Genomic DNA, 22,711 nt, shown 5'->3' on the forward strand with positions numbered 1-22,711 from the left:
AATATTTCAATATCAATTTCCAACAAATATTGTCCACATTTACATTTAGTTCGTTTTAAAAGGTCTTAAAGTACTTATTCTTGAAGTTTAAAGGGGGGGGGGGTCAAAACTGACTGGCCTAGTCAGTTTTGACCGGGGGGTCATTCTGGGCTAGCTGATTTTGACCGGGAGGTCATTCTGGACACATCACCGCAAACCTGTTGAGATACATAGATGCATACATATATGCATACATGTGAAGTTCTAATGTACTTATTATTGAAGTTTGAAGGGAAGCGTCGAAACTTTTTTTTTTTTTTAAATAAAGTTAAAGTTTTTTTCTCGAATTTTTTTTTCAGTATCATTTTTCCAACAAATATTGTCCACATTTACATTTAATTCGTTATAAAAGGTTTTAAAGTACTTAATCTTGAAGTTTGAAGGGGGGGGGGGTGGGGGGTCAAAACTGACTGACCTAGTCAGTTTTGACCGGGGGTCATTCTGGGCTAGCTGATTGCCCAGAATGACCCCCCCCAAACTTGTAGAGATGCGTTAATGCATTCATTTATGCGTACATTTCGTTTTAAAAGGTCCTAGTGTACTTATTTTTGAAGTTTCAAAGGAAGCGTCAAAACTTTTTATTTATTTTTTTTTAATTTTTAATTTTTATTTTTTAGATCATTTTTCCAACAGATTTTGTGCACACATACATATATTTCGTTTTAAAAGGTCCTAACGTACTTATTCTTAAAGTTTGAAGGGGGGGGGGTCAAAACTGACTGGGGGGGTCAAAATTGGCTAGCCCAGAATGACTTCCCGGTCAAAATCAGCTAGCCCAGAATGACCTCCCTGTCAAAACTGACTATGTGTCAAAATGGCCTGTTACACCGGTCTAACACCTTTTTTAATTGCATTTGGCAGATTTTTTTTATCGGAACAGAAGCTTTGTCATTGCTTTTTACGCGTTAAACGGACAATTCCGATACTTTACCGGTCTTAGCGTGTTTAAATGGTCAAAATTCTACAATTTTACTGTGATACAACTAACCAAATATGGTTTTAAAAACCGAGACCATCATGTAAACTGAGAAAGTTAACAAACTTGCATCGGTCTTGGATAGCCATATCGGTTGTAGGGACGTTACAAACAATAACCAACCAACCAGTGATGTATGTTTTATGTCTTAATAAGATATGTCCAAAGATACATTTTTTGGGTTTGTTTTACATTTAGGCACGCAAGATTGGTAGAAAAAGCCCAACTAGCGTGATATCTGAAGGGGGGTGTTTGTCATAGGGGTTGGTGGGGATGTGTCAAGGGGGTTGGGGTTGGTTCATTTCAGCGGAGGGGTCAGGGACCGTTCGTCCATTGACCTCTCTTGAAAGGTCATCCTGGCACGAAACATGCAGTACTCTCTGATGATTGGCTACCGGAATCTAAGGTCACTAACTTCTTCGTCAGCTGTGAAATGACGGACACGCTTTCTTGGAAATTCTAGACATGAATAAAAGGGGCGCAGGTAGCTAAAAATGAACGATGCAGTTATCTTATAATATATTTATTTCCACAGGCCGTTTTTGTTTTTTTACCGTTTTTACATTTAGTCAAGTTTTGACTAAATGTTTTAACATAGAGGGGGAATCGAGACGAGGGTCGTGGTGTATGTGTGTGTGTGTGTGTGTGTGTGTGTGTGTGTGTGTCTGTGCGTGTGTGTGTGTGTAGAGCGATTCAGAGTAAACTACTCGACCGATCTTTATGAAATTTTACATGAGAGTTCCTGGATATGATATCCCCAGACATTTTTTTCTTTTTTTCGATAAATACTTTTGATGACGTCATATCCGGCTTTTTGTAAAAGTTGAGGCGGCACTGTCACACACTCATTTTTCAATCAAATTGATTGAAATTTTGGCCAAGCAATCTTCGACGAAGGCCGGACTTCGGTATTGCATTTCAGCATGGAGGCTTAAAAATTAATTAATGACTTTGGTCATTAAAAATCTGAAAATTGTAATTAAAATTATTTTTGAGTCACTTGAGAAAAAGTGACTCTATGTAATCGGTCAGTGTTAGTCTGTCCGGCCGGCCGTCCGGCCGGCCGTCCGTAGACACCACCTTAACGTTGGACTTTTCTCGGAAACTATCAAAGCGATCGGGCTCATATTTTGTTTAGTCGTGACCTCCAATGACCTCTACACTTTAACGATGGTTTCGTTGACCTTTGACCTTTTTCAAGGTCACAGGTCAGCGTCAAAGGAAAAATTAGACATTTTATATCTTTGACAAAGTTCATCGGATGTGATTGAAACTTTGTAGGATTATTCTTTACATCAAAGTATTTACATCTGTAGCCTTTTACGAACGTTATCAGAAAAACAAGGGAGATAACTAGCCTTTTCTGTTCGGCAACACACAACTTAACGTTGGGCTTTTCTCGGAAACTATAAAAGTGACCGGGCTCAAATTTTATGTGAACGTGACTCATTGTGTTGTGAATAGCAATTTCTTCCTGTCCATCTGATGCCTCATATAATATTCAGAACTGCGAAAGTGACTCGATCGAGCGTTTGCTCTTCTTGTTTTATAAAATGATCCAAAATTAATTTTATTTTATTCTTTATCATGTTCTGATTCCCAAAACATATAAATATGTTATATTCGGATTAAAAACAAGCTCTGAAAAATTAAAATATAACAATTATGATTAAAATTAAATTTCCGAAATCGTTTTAAAAACAATTTCATCTTATTCCTTGTCGGTTCCTGATTCCAAAAACATATAGATATGATATGTTTGGATTAAAAACACGCTCAGAGAGTTAAAACGAAGAGAGGTTTCTTTTTGGCTCACGTAAGTGTAGCCTATGCGATCGTAACTTTGTCTGTCTGTGCGTGTGTGTGTGTGTGTGTGTGTGTGTGTGTGTGTGTGTGTGTGTGTGTGTGTACCCCCGTTTCCACAGGTTTGGTTGCCTAAATCACCATAAGGCAACCATCCACACGTGGATGGCAACCTAAACTCTGGATGGCAACCTAATTGTGTGGATGGTCGCTTCATTTAACACCGTTAAATTGACTTTTTTGACGGAAAGAATGTCATAACAATGTTCAAAATGACATTCTTTCCGTCCTCTATAGGCGACGAAATAGGTCAAATTTTGTGCATTTTTTAGTGCAAAATTCTTCGATGCCGGAGCGAGTACTGCACCCAGTGCTGTTGTAGTGCAAGTGCACTAGAAAGGCACTACACCCAGTGCCGCCTCTTAGGTAACCATCCACACTTTAGGTACGTGTGTGTGTGTGTGTGCGTGTGTGCGTGTGTATGTCTGTGGTAGAAACTTTAACATTTGACTAAACACCGAAATACTCATTTCACCTGGTTATTTTTCAAACACCATCTTCAAAATATTGAAGCAATGATCAACATTGTGTCGGCATGTGTGTAGTTAAAGCGTGTATCCAAAGAAAACGGGTGGTGGGGGGTTTTGAAGGGGTACACGCACTTGACTGGTTTCTGTCGTGTGTGGCATGTAGACCAGGTCAGGTGTCAAGACCAGCTCAGGGGTCGCGCGAAGGATTGTGGTATAGATTCACTTCTCCAGTTCTCACTTCTGCATTCGCCGATTCGGGGAAGACGACTTCATGTTGTTCGGTTTCTAAGCTCCAGAAAAGTAAATAAAGAAGCTACCAAAGGGAGATTTCCTACAATTTGATCTGCACAGCGTTTTTCCAATGTCCACGCGAGGAAGAGCTGTCGAAAGCGCAGTGTCGATCTGGCAGCCGTATCCCGGTAAGTACAGAGACAGATCTAGTGTCTCCCACTCTGATAACGTGTCACCTACTGTTTTAATTTCTTTTTATTTCAGCAGACACGGATGTCAAACACAGTGCTAGGCAGTCACTTCTAGTGAAATGAGTTGATCTAAAGTGCCTGTAATGTTTGGATGTCTTTAATTGTTCGTGGTTCGATTTATGTGAATTTCAATACTTGCAGTAGAGTCTCAAGTTAAGTTGACTCTGCCCGAAAAAAACTGTCCATCATTTACTTGAACATGCAGATATAAGGAAACGGAATGAATCTGTTCTCAAAGTCAAAATGATCACGATTTTTTCCTCAGATTCAAAACATGCACTGCCATGGTTTTGTCTGTACAATTTAGTAAGTCTTACCTTGCAACAACTTCCTTGAACTTGAAAGACAGTTTTTGAATGCTAGATCTGTATCGCGTTTCATTCCAGACTCGATTCTCTCTTTGATTGTACTGTTTGCTGTTTACGCACTATCATGTTTCGCTATGTAACGTTTGGTAAGCTTACCTTGCAACAGCTTTCTTGTCTTTGTTGGCATTTTCTTTCAAGGCAGTACAACGTAAGATTAGATTCTTTGGGACAGAAGGTAGAATGAGAATTTTGAGACAAAGCTTGCTGTGGCATTTGTTTGTAAATAATGGTACATGACATGTGTCACAGTGATTCTGTATTTTTCTGCGGTTGATGTGGTTTCTTTTTTCCTCTCTTGTTTTTTCCCTCCTGAGTTGATCGTTATCATTTAAACAAGACCCTCAGAGAGTACCTCCGTTGTTCCTTAAAATGGAATGTGAATAGTGTGTTGGTTGTGTTGACCGTCAGAATTATTTTAAGAACCAGGCTGCTGCAGTCAGTTGACATGTTTCGCATATTGTAGGGTTACCATGCTGCATCTAAAGTGGCTTGTATAACCTGACTATTCTGTTTCAAAACACTGTTTATATTTGTGTAGGTTGTAGTCATCATAACTAATCGCATTTTGCCATTTGTTTCAGAAAGGAGGTTAACCTACAAGATCGACGCTATGTCAGATATGCCTCAGCCACATGAAGACTTCCGAATTTAGATCCACTCGGCATGGTGACAAGTCTTGATGAAAAGTATGGGACTGAGGACAGCAGTGGAAAAAGTGGCCACATGGCAGGTACCTATTGCTTAGTGTCTGCAGTGCAAAAGACAGATAAGCTGATGGTAGATTTGCAAATGAACACAGTGCCTGTGTGTGTGTGTGTGTGTGTGTGTGTGTGTGTGTGTGTGTGTGTGTGTGTGTGTGTGTGTGTGTGTGTGTGTGTGTGAGGATTGCACAAGATCTCATTGAAGGACAACTGCACCAACAACAAATACACAGTCATTTTATCTGTTTGCCTTCTTTTGAAAATTATACATGGAGTTGATATGATGCGTTAGTTTTAACTGTGTGTGTGTGTGTGTGAGTGTGTGTGTGTGTGTGTGTGTGTGTGTGTGTGTGTGTGTGTGTGTGTGTGTGTGTGTGTGTGACGGATGAGTTTGTTTTACTGTTTGTTGATTTCTTACAGGAGCCTTGAAGGCTTCGCCTCTTGTTTTTAAAATAATTTGTTTTTCCCCACGGACTCCGCTTCTTCAGTGAACACTCGTTTTCATATGTTCAGAATATCCCACGTATTTCTAAGGACTAAGGACTTTTAGAACAGCCCACGTAGTGTTTAAAAGCACAGAAAGTCGCCACACGGACGCTTACAAAAACTTAAACCACTCAACTAACTTATGTTATGTGCACCTGTCGCTTTGACAACGTGACGTTTCAATTGCGAAACCGTTCTATCTTATCTCACAACGCTGTGGTACAACACTGCAGCCGGACATGCACGTTGACAAAGCACGTATGCATTCGTCCCAGGAAGTGTTTTAATCACATCTCCCCTGCACCGGTGTTTTTCGCCAAGTTTCATTTTGTCAGTGTCAAACAAAAGGCTAACTGTTTCTTACAACGAAACTCTAATCGTGTAGGTTTATTTATCGGAGTACATGTCAGCCGCATATATTGTGTACATATACGCAGTGATTACTTCAGTGTCGAAAGGTAAGTTAAAATCTTAATTTGTATCTTACAATGACAATCATACTCTGTAGTTTTTCTTTATTATTATTATTATAATTATTACTATTATTAGTAGTAGTATTATCATTGTTATTATTATTATTATTATTATGTGTTCTTGTATTTTGCACATGTCTGCTGAACATAGAGTCAGCGCTTCGTTTCTGTGAGTTTGTGTCGATATCAAAAGGTACGTCAACATTTTTGGGTTGTTTCGTCCGTTCACAATCTTATCTCGGTCTTACCTGTACACAGCACACGCCCGCGGCAGTTTCTGTTTTTCTGTTTAGGTTTCAAAATGAGTTACTATTTTGCTTTGTTTTTGAAACACATGATTGTCTGCTGTATATATAAATTCTGCTCTTAGTTTCTTCCTGTTCGTTTCAGGATCAAAAGCTAAGTTGAACATTTCGTGTGTCGTTTATACAAAAGGTACACACGTACACACACAGAACGTGTAAATTGGGGGGGGGGGGGGGGATGCACAAGAAGAGAGGTTATATGAGGGAAAAAAACGAAACTAAGCGAGGAAAGGGTACTTTCGTTGTGACACACCTTTTTTTTAGCTGTGTTGTGTCACAGTACGCAGTATGTGATTAATTTTCGTGACAACATCCGTCAGTTGCGGTACACAAACCATACATAAGCCTAAGTTATAAAAAAAAATGGTTGTTGTTGCTGAAGAAGAAGTAGTAGAGTAGTAGAAGTAGTAGTAGCAGCAGCAGTAGTAAGCCTAGTAGTAGTAGTAGTAGAAGTAGGAGCAGTTATTTGTAATAATCATGCTGACTGTTAGTAAATGATAACCGACATGTCGAAAATAATTACCATGTCAAACGACTTATCGCGCATCGACAGAATTGGGTCAAAAACACAAGATAGCAGCAACTTTAGATACACAAATTTATACATAGGGATACGGCCTGGGAAATATACACGTGTTTAAAAATATACTATTTAAGACACCATTTTCGACACTTATTTTTCCCAACCTTCAGATGTCACAGGGACATTCCCTGTACTGTAACTTAACACACTTGCACTAATTTATTCGAAAACGTTCCGTCACTGTGCTAATTAATTAATCAAGTTAACGGCTTTCGCGCTACGCAAACTTGTCTCTTCTGCGTCTCATTTCTGTTAATCAATCATCGTCATTCAGCATTTCAGTACTGAGGATTATACAGGCGTCTAGCATATAAAACCCGTGCTGAGTTCGGTATTAAAATCCGTTATCTAGCAAATACGAACAAGCTTCACTGCTGTCAGGGTGCAGAAAAAAGTAGATCAAAGCGAAACCATAAGTCAGAATACGTGTAAGGCAAGGCAAGGCAAGGTAAAGCAAAGCAAAGAATTTAATCAAGAAACCCCAGGGGGATATATGAAAAAGAAAAAAAAATACAAGAACAATGAAGAAATGCAAACTGGATCAACATATACATAAACTCACTCCAATGGAAAAAAAATGTCATAACTCCAAAATAGAAAATAATTGCCGGGTTATTACTATATTCATTTGTAGATATCATTGCGGAAACAAAACAACAGCTAACTGACTATTTCATTTTAAATTATCAGAACCAATTTAGAATTATTCTAAAGTACATTTTATATAGTTAATTAAACACTTTTTTCATTGTTGTAGAAAACAAAAGTTGGAACTATCACATTAGGGTTATTGCGATATCATACTTATGGGAATGTCGCTAAACCTGGAACAGTTAAGGAGAAACAGCCGTACCAAGATCAACAACAACATCAACAAGATCAAACCTCTTGACTTTGCTCGAGACCTGGCTGACTCCATTACACCTGACACCTCCCTTCCCGACCTAAATCTTCACCTCCGGCAGACCCTGGACAAGCATGCCCCTGTACGCCAGATACAGGTGCGGCAGCAACGCAAGCCAACTCCATGGTTCAACTCCATTTCCACAGAGCTCACTGAACTAAAACGACATCGTCGTCAGTCTGAGCGTCGCTGGCTAGCTTCTAAACTAACAGTCCACAAGCAGATCTACGAAACAGCGAAGCAGAAAGTGACTGATCTCGTCCAAGGTGCGAAGACTGCCTTCTACTCTGCTCGCGTCTCTGCTAGCAGCTCGTGTAAAGAACTCTACAGAAACATGAACACGATTCTGGGCAAAGTACAAAAGGTCATCCTTCCATTAACGATCCCGACTACTGAACTTCCAACTGCATTCTCGGACTTCTTTCTTCAAAAGATCGTGTCCATTCGAGACAGTTTCCCCCAGCCCTCACTCAGCAACGTCACCACTGAGACGTACACTGGTTCGCCATTGTTTAACTTTACACCAGTGTCCGAAAAGTTTGTTCTGGAGACTCTTCAAAAGTCTGCAAAAAAGTCGTGTGAGCTAGACCCGATTCCATCAAAACTTTTACACGACAATCTCGAAACCCTTCTGCCCACCATTACAAACATTGTAAATGAATCACTGACCACTGGTACTGTCCCTTCTAGTTTCAAAGAGGCAGTTGTAAAACCCATTCTAAAGAAAGCCTCACTAGATCCTAACCAACTGAAGAACTATAGACCTATCTCAAATCTTCCCTTCCTTTCTAAGCTTCTTGAAAAAATCGTTCTCCACCAACTTGCTTCCCATCTCTCTTGTAACAATCTCCTGAGCCCTCACCAGTCTGCTTACCGTCCAGGACACAGTACAGAGACCGCTATTCTACGCGTAGTAAATGATCTCTTAGTCTCCCTTGATGAAGATAAAGTTTCGGTTCTTCTACTTTTGGACCTTTCGGCTGCATTCGATACCATCGATCACGAAATTCTTCTCCGTCGGTTGGAGCAGGCTTTTGGCATTCGCAATACCGCACTTCAGTGGTTTCGGTCGTATCTAACTGAGAGAAAGCAGTTTGTTCTTGTCGGTGACCACCAGTCAGCCACAGTTCCCCTTGAGTTTGGCGTCCCACAAGGCTCTGTGCTGGGTCCTGTCCTTTTTATTCTCTATACAACTCCTCTGTCCAATGTAATCTCGACTCATTCCGTCGAGCATGAAATGTTCGCAGATGACACACAACTATACAAATCAGAATCACCTGAAAACATTCCTAACCTCCTTCACTCTCTAAACATCTGTACTTCAACTGTTAAAACATGGATGTCAGAAAATAAACTCAAACTGAATGACGATAAGACCGAGGCGATGTGTTTCTCAAAATCCAAAAAAACTCACTCTCTTCCAAAAGCAGTAACACTCGGTGCTGTTAGCATTGATTTTGCAGATAAAGTCCGCGATCTTGGCGTCATTATTGACCGCGATCTGACTATGAAACAGCATGTCACCAAAACCTGCCAGGCCGCATACATTGAGTTGAAAAGGATTAGTTCAGTCCGCTCTTGTCTGACTGAAGAGGCCACCAAAACACTAATTTCTTCGTGTGTGCTATCTAGAATAGACTTTTGTAATTCAGTACTAATCGGTAGCCCCCAGACTATCATCCAACCACTGCAAAGGGTTCAACATTCAGCTGCAAGATTAATTTGTAAATCCTCCAAGAAGCAACCTTGTACTCCCCTTTTGAAATATCTGCACTGGCTTCCGGTCAATCAAAGAATTAAGTACAAAAGCTCGTGTCTCTGTTTTAAAATCATCACTGGTTCTGCACCTTCATATCTGTCTGAACTCGTAAACCTGTACGTCCCTTCCAGATCGCTGCGCTCTGCCGCTGACACTCGAATGTTCCGAATTCCAACAAAAAAAAGAAAAGTACATGGACAACGCGCATTTTCATTTGCTGCTGTTAAAACATGGAACTCCCTTCCTTATTCTGTCAGACATAGTCCATCCTATTCTTCTTTTAGAACAAATCTGAAAACGCACCTGTTCACACAGCATTTTCTAGACTAACCAGTAACTCCCAAACTGTCTGGTGACCCCTGCAGCAGCCAGTGATCTGGAAATCGTGTGCTGCTACTTTTTCTCTTTTCCTTGTGCAAACTGCAAATCGGTTTATCTAGTTAGATAAATGGATGTGCATAAGCACGAGCTTGGTTTTGTGATTATGTCTGCGGCTTTTTTGTGTGTGTACGCCATGTATGCAGATTGTGTAGGTATATTAGTATTCATGTGTGAGTGCATGTGTATGTGTGTGTGTTGTATGTATGTGTGTGCGCCTGTCTGTATGCGTGTGTGTGTGTGTGTGTGCGTGTGTGTGTGTGTGTGTGTGTGTGTGTGTGTGTGTGTGTGAACGTGTGTCCGTGTGTATCTGTGCATGTGTGTGTTGATAGCATGTGTGTGTGTATGCGCACGCGTATGTGCGTGCGCACGCGTGGGTTTGTATTATTGTGACTGCATGGACTTCAACGATGAATTTGCTTTTGTACTCCTGTTCTTTTTGTGTCTTAATGCTGTATTTTGGTTTTGTACATGTGTATAGCAATGTCATTGTAAAGCGCTTAGAGCTTCTAGGTAAGCGCTCTATAAGTTTCCATTATTATTATTATTATTATTATTATTACCAGACAAAATAGTTATCATTGCAAAGCGTTTTTTATATTGTCACATACTAGACTCTATCAGTAAACAAACGAACAACATAAGATAAAATAAAAGTCACACAACTCATCAAACTGACCATTATAAAAATTTCTGCATTTGTTCCAGGTTGGACGCATGGGTGTGTAAAGTGGAACACTGTGTTGTCAAACTCGGAACACATGCAAAAACACACTGACTCTCTTTCTAGCTCTGTCTGTGTCTCACACACACATATATACACCCACACACTCTCAATCACACGCACACAATTACACATTGCCACACACACAAGATAAATTCATACGTCATAACATTTTGATTTAGCCATCTTATTTAAATGTCTGTTTTTCCACATAATATTGGATTTTTACCAAAGAAATAGTAAATTTGATAACAATTAATGCCTCAAATGTGAAAAAAATATAAATAAGGGCTAGGTCTAAACAAATCGGATAAAAAAAACTGTTTTTGTAAAACATGAAAAAAGAAGCTAAGAAACGATTTTTCACTCAATGTCCTTTTGTTTTCTACTTTCAGTGCAGTCCTCGTGTGATCAATGCCGTGTGTATACTGCTGGCACTGTATAATGTTCAAAGGGGTGTTGGTGCCACACAAGAAGCAGTACCAAGATATTTCGCAGCATAAAAGTCGTGACAGGAACACCAAATGTTCTTGATGCGCAACGCAAACCCATTTCCCCGTTTCTGACAGCCGACAACGCGCAGCCCATTTCTTCGGGTAGCCACCGTCCGGGTCCCAAAATACTGTAAAACAAATCAATCAACCATTCAATAAAAGGTATAGAAGGAAAAAATACAATAAAACTGAAAAGAGAATTGAGTACGTGACTAAAACGGTTCTATGCTAAATGCCCCCCGGACAACTGCCCCCCTCCCCCCCCCCCCCCGGACAACAGTACTGCCCCCCGGACAACAGTACTGTCCCCTGGACATTTGCCCGCCTAGGACAATTGCCCCCCGTGACAATGAATTGCCCCCAATTCTTGTCTGTATGTTTAGCGAGTTATTAAGTGTTGTATTGTTGTCTAGAGGGTATTCATAGGTAATGGAAGTCTATAATTTGTTTTCTCAACGATATCTATATAATGTTTCCTGGTTTGAATACACACACACACACACACACATACACACACACACACACGCCCGCGCGCGCGCAAACACACTCACACACACACACACACACACACACACATATATACACACACACTCACACACATATAGACACATACACATAAATACTGTAAACACCCAGACAAAGACAAACTGACAGACATACACACAGACAAACCGACACAGACACTTGCACGCCCACACTTACGCCCGCATTTACACCAGCAAACACACTCACACACACACACACACACACACACACACACACACACACACACACACACACACACACACACACACACACACACACACTCTTATTGAAGTGAACGGCTTTTGCAAAAACTTGCACGAAGAGTGGTGAGAAAAAAATTGGGGGGCAGGTGTCCGGGGGGGCAGTTGTCCTCCCTCGGTGGGGGGGCAGGTGTCCGGGGGGCAATTGTCCTAGTAGGGCAATTGTCCGGAGGGGGGGGGGGGGGCAGTTGTCGGGGAACAATTATCCAGGGGGCAATTAGCCTGCCACGGACTAAAAACACCAGTGTTCACTTTATCGTTTGATGAGGGTAAGATGGAACAGAATGCGTCAAAGCTGGAACACTGTTCCATGTTTGCCTCTATATGTGTTCCAGCATAGCCGCATGGCACCTGCATGGATTTCGACTTTAGCTGTAGGATACATGTGACGTTTCCAATCTTTTTTCCCCGTTCATAGTGTAACACATTGATGTAGGTTTGTAATAGCAATCAACATTTTATGTGAACGTATATAGATAAAGAGTAATAAAACGAATTCTAGACAATAGAAATAAGAAGAAGAAGGGAGAAAAGTTAAAAAAACGTACCTCTTCTTTGGTTTTGCCGCAGTTGCCATTTTTCTTTTTGCAATAACATCGGGAGGGGTCACTAGACATTTCTGCTAAAAAAAATTTCATGAATTGTTTCCCGTTGACCGCATATTGAGGTGTTCCAAGTTAGCCGACTGTTCCGGGATTGGCGACTTTCCCTTAATTGAAATACATTTTTATATCAGTTCACTAAAGAAACACATAATGAAATTCATCACCATAATCTCCATTATTACACTTTACACACACTCTTTCATTCTGTAATACATTCATAAACCTTCTTTTCTGAATAGGCAATTTGTGATTAAGTGTTCTAAAACGCAAAAATAATAATCCCACATTTTATGGTAATACTTTCAAATATTGTTCGAACATAGGGGAAAGTCGCTAAACCTGGAACAGTTAAGGAGAAACAGCCGTACCAGACAAAAAAATGGATATTGCAAAGCGTTCTTTATATTGTCACATACTAGACTCTATCAGTAAATAAACGAACCACATAAAATAAAATAAAAGTCACGCAACTCATCAGACTGATCATAATAAAAAATGTCTGCATTTGTTCCAGGTTGGACGCATGGGTGTGTAAAGTGGAACACTGTGTTGTCAAACTCGGAACACATACAAACACACCCTGACTCTCTTTCTAACTCTGTCTGTGTCTCACACACACACATATACACCCACACACTCTCATTCACACACAAACAAGCACACATTGCCACACACACAAGATAAATAAATACGTCATAACATTTTGATTAAGCCATTTTATGTAAATGTCTTTTTTTCAACATCATATTTTGATTTTTACCAAGGAAATAACAAATCGGAGAACAATTTAAGCCTTAAATGTAAAACAAAAAGATAAATAAGGGCTAGGTCTAAAAAGGACTGAAAAACAAAACCTTTAAAAGAAAGAAAAAAATAGGCAAAGAACCGATTTCGCAGACAATGTCCTTTGTCTTCTACTGTCAGCGCAGTCATCGTGTGATTACTGTGTGCACTTCTGGCACTATAACATATCCTCAGGGGAGTTGATGCCACACATGAAGCAGTACCACGAAATTTTGCAGCTTCATTTGTACCCCTCTTCTGTTAACAAATAGATATAAAAGGGCTACCTGCCCAATTGACTAAATGTAAAAATCATTACGCATAAAGTCTCAAAGCAAATAACTAAGAACAGATTTAAGAACTGATTTTGCAGACACACAAAAATTGCTAAGTACATATTTCGAAGTCCTTTTGTCCGCTGCTGTCAGCGCAGTCCCCGTGTGCCCACTGTGTGCACCTCTGGCACTGTATCATGTTCTCAGGGGAGTTGGTGCCACACATGAAGCAGTACCAAGTGCTTTCCCCCCTGGATAGAACGCATCGTCGAGAATGCTCTGATCAGAAGATATTCCCCTCTTGTTTCTCTGAGCACAAGATTTTGTAGCTTCATTCTTTTCTGTTGACCTGCACGCCTTTTTTCAAGTGAAATCTCCAGCTTTTGCTTGTAAGGAGAAGATTGTTTTTTTCGTGATGATCTCTTCGACGAGCTTGTGGTTGTGCGTTGCAGGACATCAGCAGCAGGTAAGTTTACATTTGCTGCTGACACCAAGCAAGCATAATGACCAGAATCTCCATGTACAGTGTACAAAACAACGATGGGGGTAACGTTGGCAAATTTATTTCAGCTTCAAGAATGCTATTGATTAGTTCTTGTTCTATCTCTGGTGTTAATGTAGAAGGTCTTCCTGTGAACTTTATTTCATCTTTTGCAAATTTGTTTTTCTTCTAAATGACTTTTACGAGTTGTGACAGTAACACCATATGCTCTCAATGCGCAACGCAAACCCATATATCCGTTTTTCACTGCCGACAAAGCGCAGCCCATTTCTTTTGGTAACCACCGCTGTTCGGGTCTCATAATACTGTCAAACAAATCAATCAATCATCCAATAAAACTTATAGAAAGGAAAAACACAACAAAACCGAAAAGAGAATTGAATACGTGAATAAAACAGCAGTGTTCTGTTTATTGTTTGATGAGGGTAAGATGGAACAGAATGCGGCAAAGCTGGAACACTGTTCCATGTTTGACTCTCTTATGTGTTCCATCATTGCCGCATGGCACCTGCATGGATTTCGCGTTTTTCTGTTGGATACACGTGACGTTTCAAATCTTTTTTCCCGTTCAAGTTATTGCAAATCTATAAAGGTTTGTCACAGCAATCAACATTTTACGTGAAGGTATATAGATAAAGATTAATAACTGATACGAATTGTAGACGGTAGAAATAAGAAGAAGAAGGAAGAAAAGTTTAAAAAACGTGCCATTTTTTTTTTTTGCCGCTGTAGTCATTTGTTTTGCTGGAATAATATCAAGGAATGTCACTAGACATTTCTGCAAAACAATTGTTCATGAATTGTTCCCCGTTGATCGCATATTGAGGTGTTCCAAGTTGGCCGACTGTTCCGGGATTGGCGACTTTCCCTTACATGTCTGTTTATAAAGCCGATAATTATAAAACACATCACTGGATTTAAAATCGGATAACTACATATGCACATACTGGTCTTTTAAAAACTGTAATGTTTTTAGCTTGAACCATTGGTTGGAACAATTCAGATTCCACTGGTTTAACCACATTTGGCTTAAGCCAAGGTTATTTAAGGTTGTCTCTATACAATTCCAAGAAGGTGATTTATAAATATCCTCTACACACTGGCGATACAAAAAACGGTAAATTGTGCTGGAAAACTTATATTGGCAATCAACAATCAACAACTTAAACCAAAAATGTGCTATTTTTCGCCTGCATTTCAAATGGGTAGTCGTACTGTCCGATTTCACCATAAACCATATTGCTAGGAGTTGACTTACCCAACTTCACAATGATTTAATAAAATCGTAATTGCAATTTTGAAGCTAACTTTAGCATACTAGGACACCATACTTCGCATCCATGCAATACACTTGTCACAATCGTCCTGTCAAACAATTCTAAATGAATATCTAAAGGTAACACTAATTTGTTACGTCTTTTCAATAAACCAAACATAGCCCTTGAAGCTTTATCATAGTGTGAAAACGTAAACAAATGTAAGAAACTATATAGTTAACATTAAGCGAACCCCCCTTTTGTCACACACAGACACAGATACACACACACAGACACACACACAGACACACACACACACACACACACACACACACACACACACACACACACACACACAGAGAAACACACACACACACACGCACACACACACACACACACACACACACACACACACACACACACACACACACAGGTGGTAGAAAGACGAGCTTTGCAATTACAATTTACATTGGCTACAATCCTACGGGAAACTAGTGACAATGGAAGCAGGTCAGAGATTCGTTTTGTCCCAAAGAAATGTCTGTGAAGCAGGTGTCGTTGACGCTCAAGGCTCTGGGTGTTCGAAGCTTTAGAAGTATTGTTAAACTCAAAGCAGCTCTCTGACTTTTGAAATTCATTGTTCCTGCAATGTGAAGCACTTTTCTTTCTTTTCTTTCTTTATTTGGTGTTTAACGTAGTTTTCAACCACGAAGGTTATATCGCGACGGGGAAAGGGGGGAGATGGGATAGCGCCACTTGTCAATTGTTTCTTGTTCACAAAAGCACTTATCAAAAATTTGCTCCAGGGGCTTGCAACGTAGTACAATGTATTACCTTACTGGGAGAATGCAAGTTTCCAGTACAAAGGACTTAACATTTCTTACATACTGCTTGACTAAAATCTTTACAAAAATTGACTATATTCTATACAAGAAACACTTTACGACATGCTGGGGAGCATCGGGTAAATTCTTCCCCCTAACCCGCGGGGGATATGTGAAGCACGTAAACGACGAATTCACCCGTCATTTTAGGTGTGGCTCCCTTCAATGACTACACACTCTGGCTGGGGTGTGAAAGAAGAGAAACTTGGTTTGTCTCTATACATAGGTTCTAGGAGGACCTAGGAAGTCGCTGGAAAAAAAACCACAACTATTCACGCAGCCACAACTCGCCAGCAAATTTGTTTTACGGACAATGCTCGTTCACAAGGCTAGCGAAACTGTTGAAAATCGCAAACGTGACTTTACATGTAAGTTGTCCCTGTTTGAGCCCCAATTTGACTTCGCGACGTCTTTTCATTAAAAATTCAGTGCACCAACCCTTCGTGCAGCGAGCGTCGTCCAATCGACCTCGCGAAGTCCACTACGCCCATTTACTATCAGGCTTGAGACAAATGTCTGAAAAACCTGTTATCCAGGTGCAAACAAGGCAAACGGGACACAAAGTTCGATAGGACCGATAAGCCCCTACTAATTCTAGCCCGTACTCCCTCCACCCTCCACCTCATGTTGTATGTTATCGCTGTGTTCGCCTTCATCCTTCGTTGCGTGTTCATTGTACTCGGCTGGTAAAGGCGACAGCATTTTCTTCATGTTCTTATTGCAAATGCAAAGCGAAGGGTGGGAGAGTGTTGCACGTTCAACAGGTTCAAGAAGTTCGTGAAAGCTGACGCTGAACCTCGCATTTTTCATGATCCGCTAACTTCGACCATTATTTTTAATATTCACTGAGACTTGGCATGCAACCTCTACATAACTGTATCCCTTACCAAGGAGATGCTTTCCTGGTATGGAAGGCGAAAAGGGTCAAATGATCGAGCAAAAGGATCGATCAAAAGGATCAATCCTTTCGCGTTTGACCCTTTCCGCCCGACGCGCGGAAAGGGTCAAACGATCGATCAAAAGGATCGATCAAAAGGATCGATCCTTTTACTGGATCCGGTGCCGACAAAAAGTGGAACCGGAATTTTACCGGCACACAGTCTGGAGTTCACATTTTGGTGGCAAACTGACTTCTAGATGATCGAACGTGTAGCAAAGACCTTTATCCTACATACGTGAGAGAGACACCCGTGAGATAATAATCGTTCAAATCACACGTGTGTGTATCATGTCAAACAAGTCTGGCAGGGACCTGTTTTTCCACTGCTCATGATGCCAGAGTCACCGAGACAAACGTCATTATAGAAAAAAAATTGCGCTCGCTAATTACCCTCGATGAATTTTTTGAACTAACACGTCACGCCACACTTTCAGAGTGACGTTTCTTTGCTTTGACGTAATAGATTGCACGAGGCTTTAGAAGAGATCGAGGTTCCAAAACAAGCGTCTTCAATTTAGCTGCCCCGAATGCAGGACATTTTCAGTAAAATACACGTAAGTACAGTATGTAGGATAAACAGAATACTACATGGCTTGCTGTTTCGTACCAGATTTACACTCGTTGCTTTTTCAAATAGTGAACAGCTCGCTTTCGCTCGCAGTTCAATATTTTAAAAATCAACTCGTGTAAATCTGGTATGACACAGCAAGCCATGTAGTATTCTCTATGTACGTGTACGTGTATATATTCCGTCACCCGTGACACACTTTTTTTCTCCAATGTTCAAAATCATACATTGTTTACCAAGACTGCAGATCGCGGCTCAAACGCGTGACGTAAAAACTAGATTTGATGACGTTACCAGTACACGTTCCTGTATACGTGCTGAAAGTGGCACATCTAGATCTGTTGCAGACGAACGCTTCGCGCCAAACACTTTTCACACACTAATTTTAACTACACACCCCTAAATATACTCGCTAAAACAAGAAGAATTTTTTGTTTATTTCTCTTGATATTTCATGCTCCTTCACGCCGCACCAGAACACGTAATCTACTTACTTTACTTTCCAGATTCGTTCTTTGTGCTAATCCGTTCCATGATTTTCCGAAACAGCGCGATAAAACTGCTCGTTCAAAAGTATCGTGTAAAAGGATCGATCCTTTTGCACGATCCTTTTGCTCGATCATTTGACCCTTTCCGCGCGTCGGGCGAAAAGGGTCAAACGCGAAACCGATCATTTGACCCTTTTCGCCTTCCATATCCTGGAGCCTTTGTCGTAGCAGCGGAGGTTTTAAAGTTGGTGGTTTGTCGTCTTCTGGGTTGAGGTGCACGAGAAAGTTATCAGCCGGTCGGGAGCCAGCCGCGGTGTTGTTGACATTGATATTTGTTGTGATTTCAACTAATCAGACACCGCGCTTGGTTCTCTCCCGTTGTGGTGGCACCCATTTGTGGTTCGCACACTTCAGTCTAGGTCCCCTACCTCTGCCTCCCTGCAAAATACTAGGCCTATACCATGTTTAGCCAAGTGCAGCAGAGAGACCGTAAAGTCCATAGCTGCAGGCCAGGGGGTTTATTATGCGCAAAGCTCCCGGCTTCAGTTGTTAGTGCTCCAATAAAAATGTTATAGAGCTGTGGGGATTGTGTGACATTTACACATTAACATGCTTCCATTTGAAAGTTCGAGGTCGTCATCGTGGATTGACGCCCGACCAAAGCTAACGGAAGTCCGACGGAGCGAAGCTTATTTTATTTTATTTTATTATTATAAAATAATGTCATCTTATTTGTCATCATTTTCTGATTCCAAAAACATATAAATATGTCATATTTGGATTAAAACCCAGCTCTGAAAATTAAATAAACTTGGCCAAAAAATTATTGCAACAATTTTCGCACGCTAAGAAAAGCATTAAAACGCAATTTCTTTTAGTTGAACGTTATATGCCCCGAAAGGTAATTATGTCTGATGTACATATCATTTGTCCGATTGATGTTACTTTGCATAGGCATCCCGTGACAGCCTGTCAAACAATGTCACCCCTAAAATCGATCTGAAAAAACCCATAGCCCCGTATTTTAAAATCTGCAAAAAAATCAGAATATGCACAAACGAAACATTTCTGACAACCATTGGAAAGGCCATTCAATTTTCTATTCAGAACATTTTGTTTTATGCACCTGACTTCTCTAGTCGTTATGTAGCCTTTTGTCAAAGGCGGTAGGTGTCAACCGTTACAGAGGCCCAAAAAGGCACGTTTTGCGGCCATTTTTGAGGGGGTCCTCCACCCAAAGAGCCATATCTGCTCAAGTTCTCAATGATTTGCTTTGGAAAGTTCAGAAGTTATGACCAATAGGCTGACCAAAATGTGTGTTGCGTTTTGCGAATGTGTTTACTTAGCGTGTCGTATTACGTAACTGTTCCGAAAGAACTAAACAAATATTCATATTAATTCTGGGTTTTAGGTTAAAAAATCGTGACTTTGCATGCTAAGCAAAAAATGGATGAGGCAATAGGTGCCAAAGTTTGAGGCAGATTCGAGTGCTGGTTTACATTTGCTGGAGATGGGAACACGCCTGAAAAGTTATCGATCAACGTCAGTGGTACTGAGTACACTACCCGTGGAGACGAACAGTCCTGGGCCTGTGCTTACTATCCTGTTCCGGCGAGCTGTGCTCGGTGAGTTGCGCTTTTGTGACCCGCAGCGAAGGAAGCACAGTTTATCTCCACAGCTGCTGTACCACACCGTATAGAGTAGGCTAGGGCAAAATCGGTCAAGATTCACTTCCGGGAGCACGCACGGGCAGACGCTTGGTAAGTTTTTTCCTGTTTTCTCAAAGTAAACCCCGTTTTACACCCTGTGCTGCACCCGAGCGTTTGTAGACAGATGTCAGGTAACGTCTGCTATAATTTTATGATGGCTGATGCTGTATTTGTGGCAAAAACTTGCAATGAAACCGTCAGTCGGGAGCTAAAGTCCGGATGCGGACCAGATTTGGATGGCTACGGTCAAGATTGTTTACTTTTTAGGACCATTTTCGTCTGTTTTCTCGTTATATTTTGCACTCTGGCATATTCACGCATTAAACCCAACACTCTTCTCGCTTTTTGCATCAATAGAAAATCTATGTCTGCTTTAGATCTCCGTACTTGGGCATCAGCATTCACTTTATTCATTGCACTATGTATTGAAGGCTAAAGTCCATCTCATTTCAGCCCAGAACAGCTAAAGGGCTAAAGTCCAGAACAAAAAGAGAAAGACGTCTTTGTGTTTGATTTATGCATGCTATAAGCCCAGTTTGATTGATGTGCAATGTATGACATACTCTTGAGAAAACACAGCAATGTCTTTGCATTGTAGTAATACTACTACTACTACTACTACTACTACTACTACTACTAATATAATCATAATAATAATAATAAGAAGAAGAAGAAGAAGAAGAAGAAGAAAAAGAAGAAGAATTAATAGCATTTATAAAGCGCATTTCTGTATACCTCAATGTGCTGATGGGGGTCTTCAGTTTGAATTTCACCCTTTGAACTCTTGGCTTGATGTTGAAATGCCAAAACATTGCTTTCACTATAGCATGGGTATAACTATTTTAAGAATGTGTTGTTCCTTGTTCCAGCTGATGGACATCAGATGCTACTACTGCGAGGGCAAATTTGACTCAATCAGAGTCGTCAAAGAACACCTGGAGTCAAATCATTCAGATAAACAGCCCAAATTTCGTCAATTGACCATTGATGAAAAAACAGGGAAACATTTGCTAATTAGCAAAAGTTTCAAATATGAAGCATGCGCAGCGAGTCCCGAAGGCCCCCCCAAAAAAGAAGAGGACGACTTTGTACCGTTGTGGCTAAAAGCTGCAGCTCGCTTGAAAGACCAGGGTCTTCTGTCGGCTTGGATATCCCTACATGAAATAATTGCTGACGGCACACTACCACTTGACAACATTGCACTCCTTCTCTTTCTAGACGTTGCCACTTTCTATTCTACAAAGAAAACATGTGGAATGAGATTCGCAAGTCAGACCAAAACGTTTTGGCAAACAGCTTACAAGCTTTTTGGTGGGAAGCTACTTCGATTCATGGGTGGCCCGAAAGGACTAGGTCAAGTTGTTGAAGGTTCGGCTGACTCTGGGAGATGCCTGTCATCAGAATCAAAGGTAAATTTCATTGTACCGTCAGTCAACTGCTTGGAAACACAGAATGTCGGAGAGGAAAAGCCTGGGATTATGCAGCAGTGTATAGAAACCCTCTCACAAACAACCAGCACTGTGAAGATTTCATTTGATTCCAAGAAGATCAATTCGTGTTTGAGCGACAGTTATGGAGACGAGGATCTCTTCGACAACGAGCGGACGCCTACACTGAAAGAGACCAAAATGCGATTGGACGCGGAAACCAAAACAGTGGACGAGCTGCAAGAGAAACTGGAAAACGGCAACCTATCACCTTCAGACCTTCACCGTGCTGTAAATCTCGTTAGCTGCCGAATACGAGACTTGCGGCAGATGGCAGTACTCAAAACTGAAGGACTGAAAAAGTTCAAAGAACTTGGAAACCCAGACTGGCGTACTTCAAAGTATGTGTATGTCATAAGCTTATAAGCAGCATTCAGTCCTCACTTTTCCAGATCAACGACACTATCAACAACTGTCTTGAAATCAATGACAGGCTCTGCCAACACACGTTCCATGTAGCCTTTTCCACACTGTTCACATTCAAACGTTGGCCCATCCCCAGACCCATGTGCCATCTTGGCGTGCTTGTGGAGGTTGCTGGCAGTTTTGTACTGACGCCCACAGCCCCCACACAAATGCGCCTTGTGTGGGGTGGATGTATGTTTCGGTTCTCCCGGCTCCTGGTCAGTCTGGTCAGTCTCCGCCGGCACACTGACAGCTTCCTCGACCGTTCCTGGCACAACTTCCTCGGAACAGTCGAGGAAGCTGTCTAAAGTAAGTACTGATAAATCAGCCATCTGCAAAAAGCAAAACCTCGCACAATGTTAAACATTTGAACTATCCAGACAAATGAAAGGGCTGAATCCCATCCCCTACAATGCAAAAACATTGCTGTGTTTTCTCAAGAGTATGTCATACATTGCACACCAATCAAACTGGGCTTATAGCACGCATAAATCAAACACAAAGACTTCTTTATCTTTTTGTTCTGGACTTTAGCCCTTTAGCTGTTCTGGGCTGAAATGAGATGGACTTTAGCCTTCAATGAATAAAGTGAATGCTGATGCCCAAGTACGGAGATCTAAAGCGGACATAGATTTTCTATTGATGCAAAAAGTGAGAAGAGCGTTGGGTTTAATGCGTGAATATGCCAGAGTGCAAAATATAACGAGAAATCAGACGAAAATGGTCCTAAAAAGTAAACAATCTTGACCGTAGCCATCCAAATCTGGTCCGCATCCGGACTTTAGCTCCCGACTGACGATTTTATTGCAAGTTTTTGCCACAAATACAGCATCAGCCATCATAAAATTATAGCAGACGTTACCTGACATCTGTCTACAAACGCTCGGGTGCAGCACAGGGTGTAAAACGGGGTTTACTTTGAGAAAACAGGAAAAAACTTACCAAGCGTCTGCCCGTGCGTGCTCCCGGAAGTGAATCTTGACCGATTTTGCCCTAGCCTACTCTATACGGTGTGTGTA

The 22,711-nt window shown here is 41.0% G+C and overlaps 1 protein-coding gene across 1 annotated transcript in view; it reads left to right on the forward strand.

The window, feature by feature from the left end:
• The first annotated feature begins 5,381 nt into the window (after window positions 1-5,381).
• LOC138982259 (uncharacterized) overlaps window positions 5,382-22,711 on the forward strand; it is a 95,435-nt gene continuing 78,105 nt past the window's right edge. The window contains exon 1 of the mRNA XM_070355499.1: window positions 5,382-5,843. Within this exon, the coding sequence (XP_070211600.1) occupies window positions 5,533-5,843 (311 nt within the window). The 5' untranslated portion in view covers window positions 5,382-5,532. The remainder of the gene's footprint in view (window positions 5,844-22,711) is intronic.

The sequence above is a fragment of the Littorina saxatilis genome, linkage group LG12 (genome assembly GCF_037325665.1).
Source record: "Littorina saxatilis isolate snail1 linkage group LG12, US_GU_Lsax_2.0, whole genome shotgun sequence".
NCBI classification, from domain to species: Eukaryota; Metazoa; Mollusca; class Gastropoda; order Littorinimorpha; family Littorinidae; genus Littorina; species Littorina saxatilis.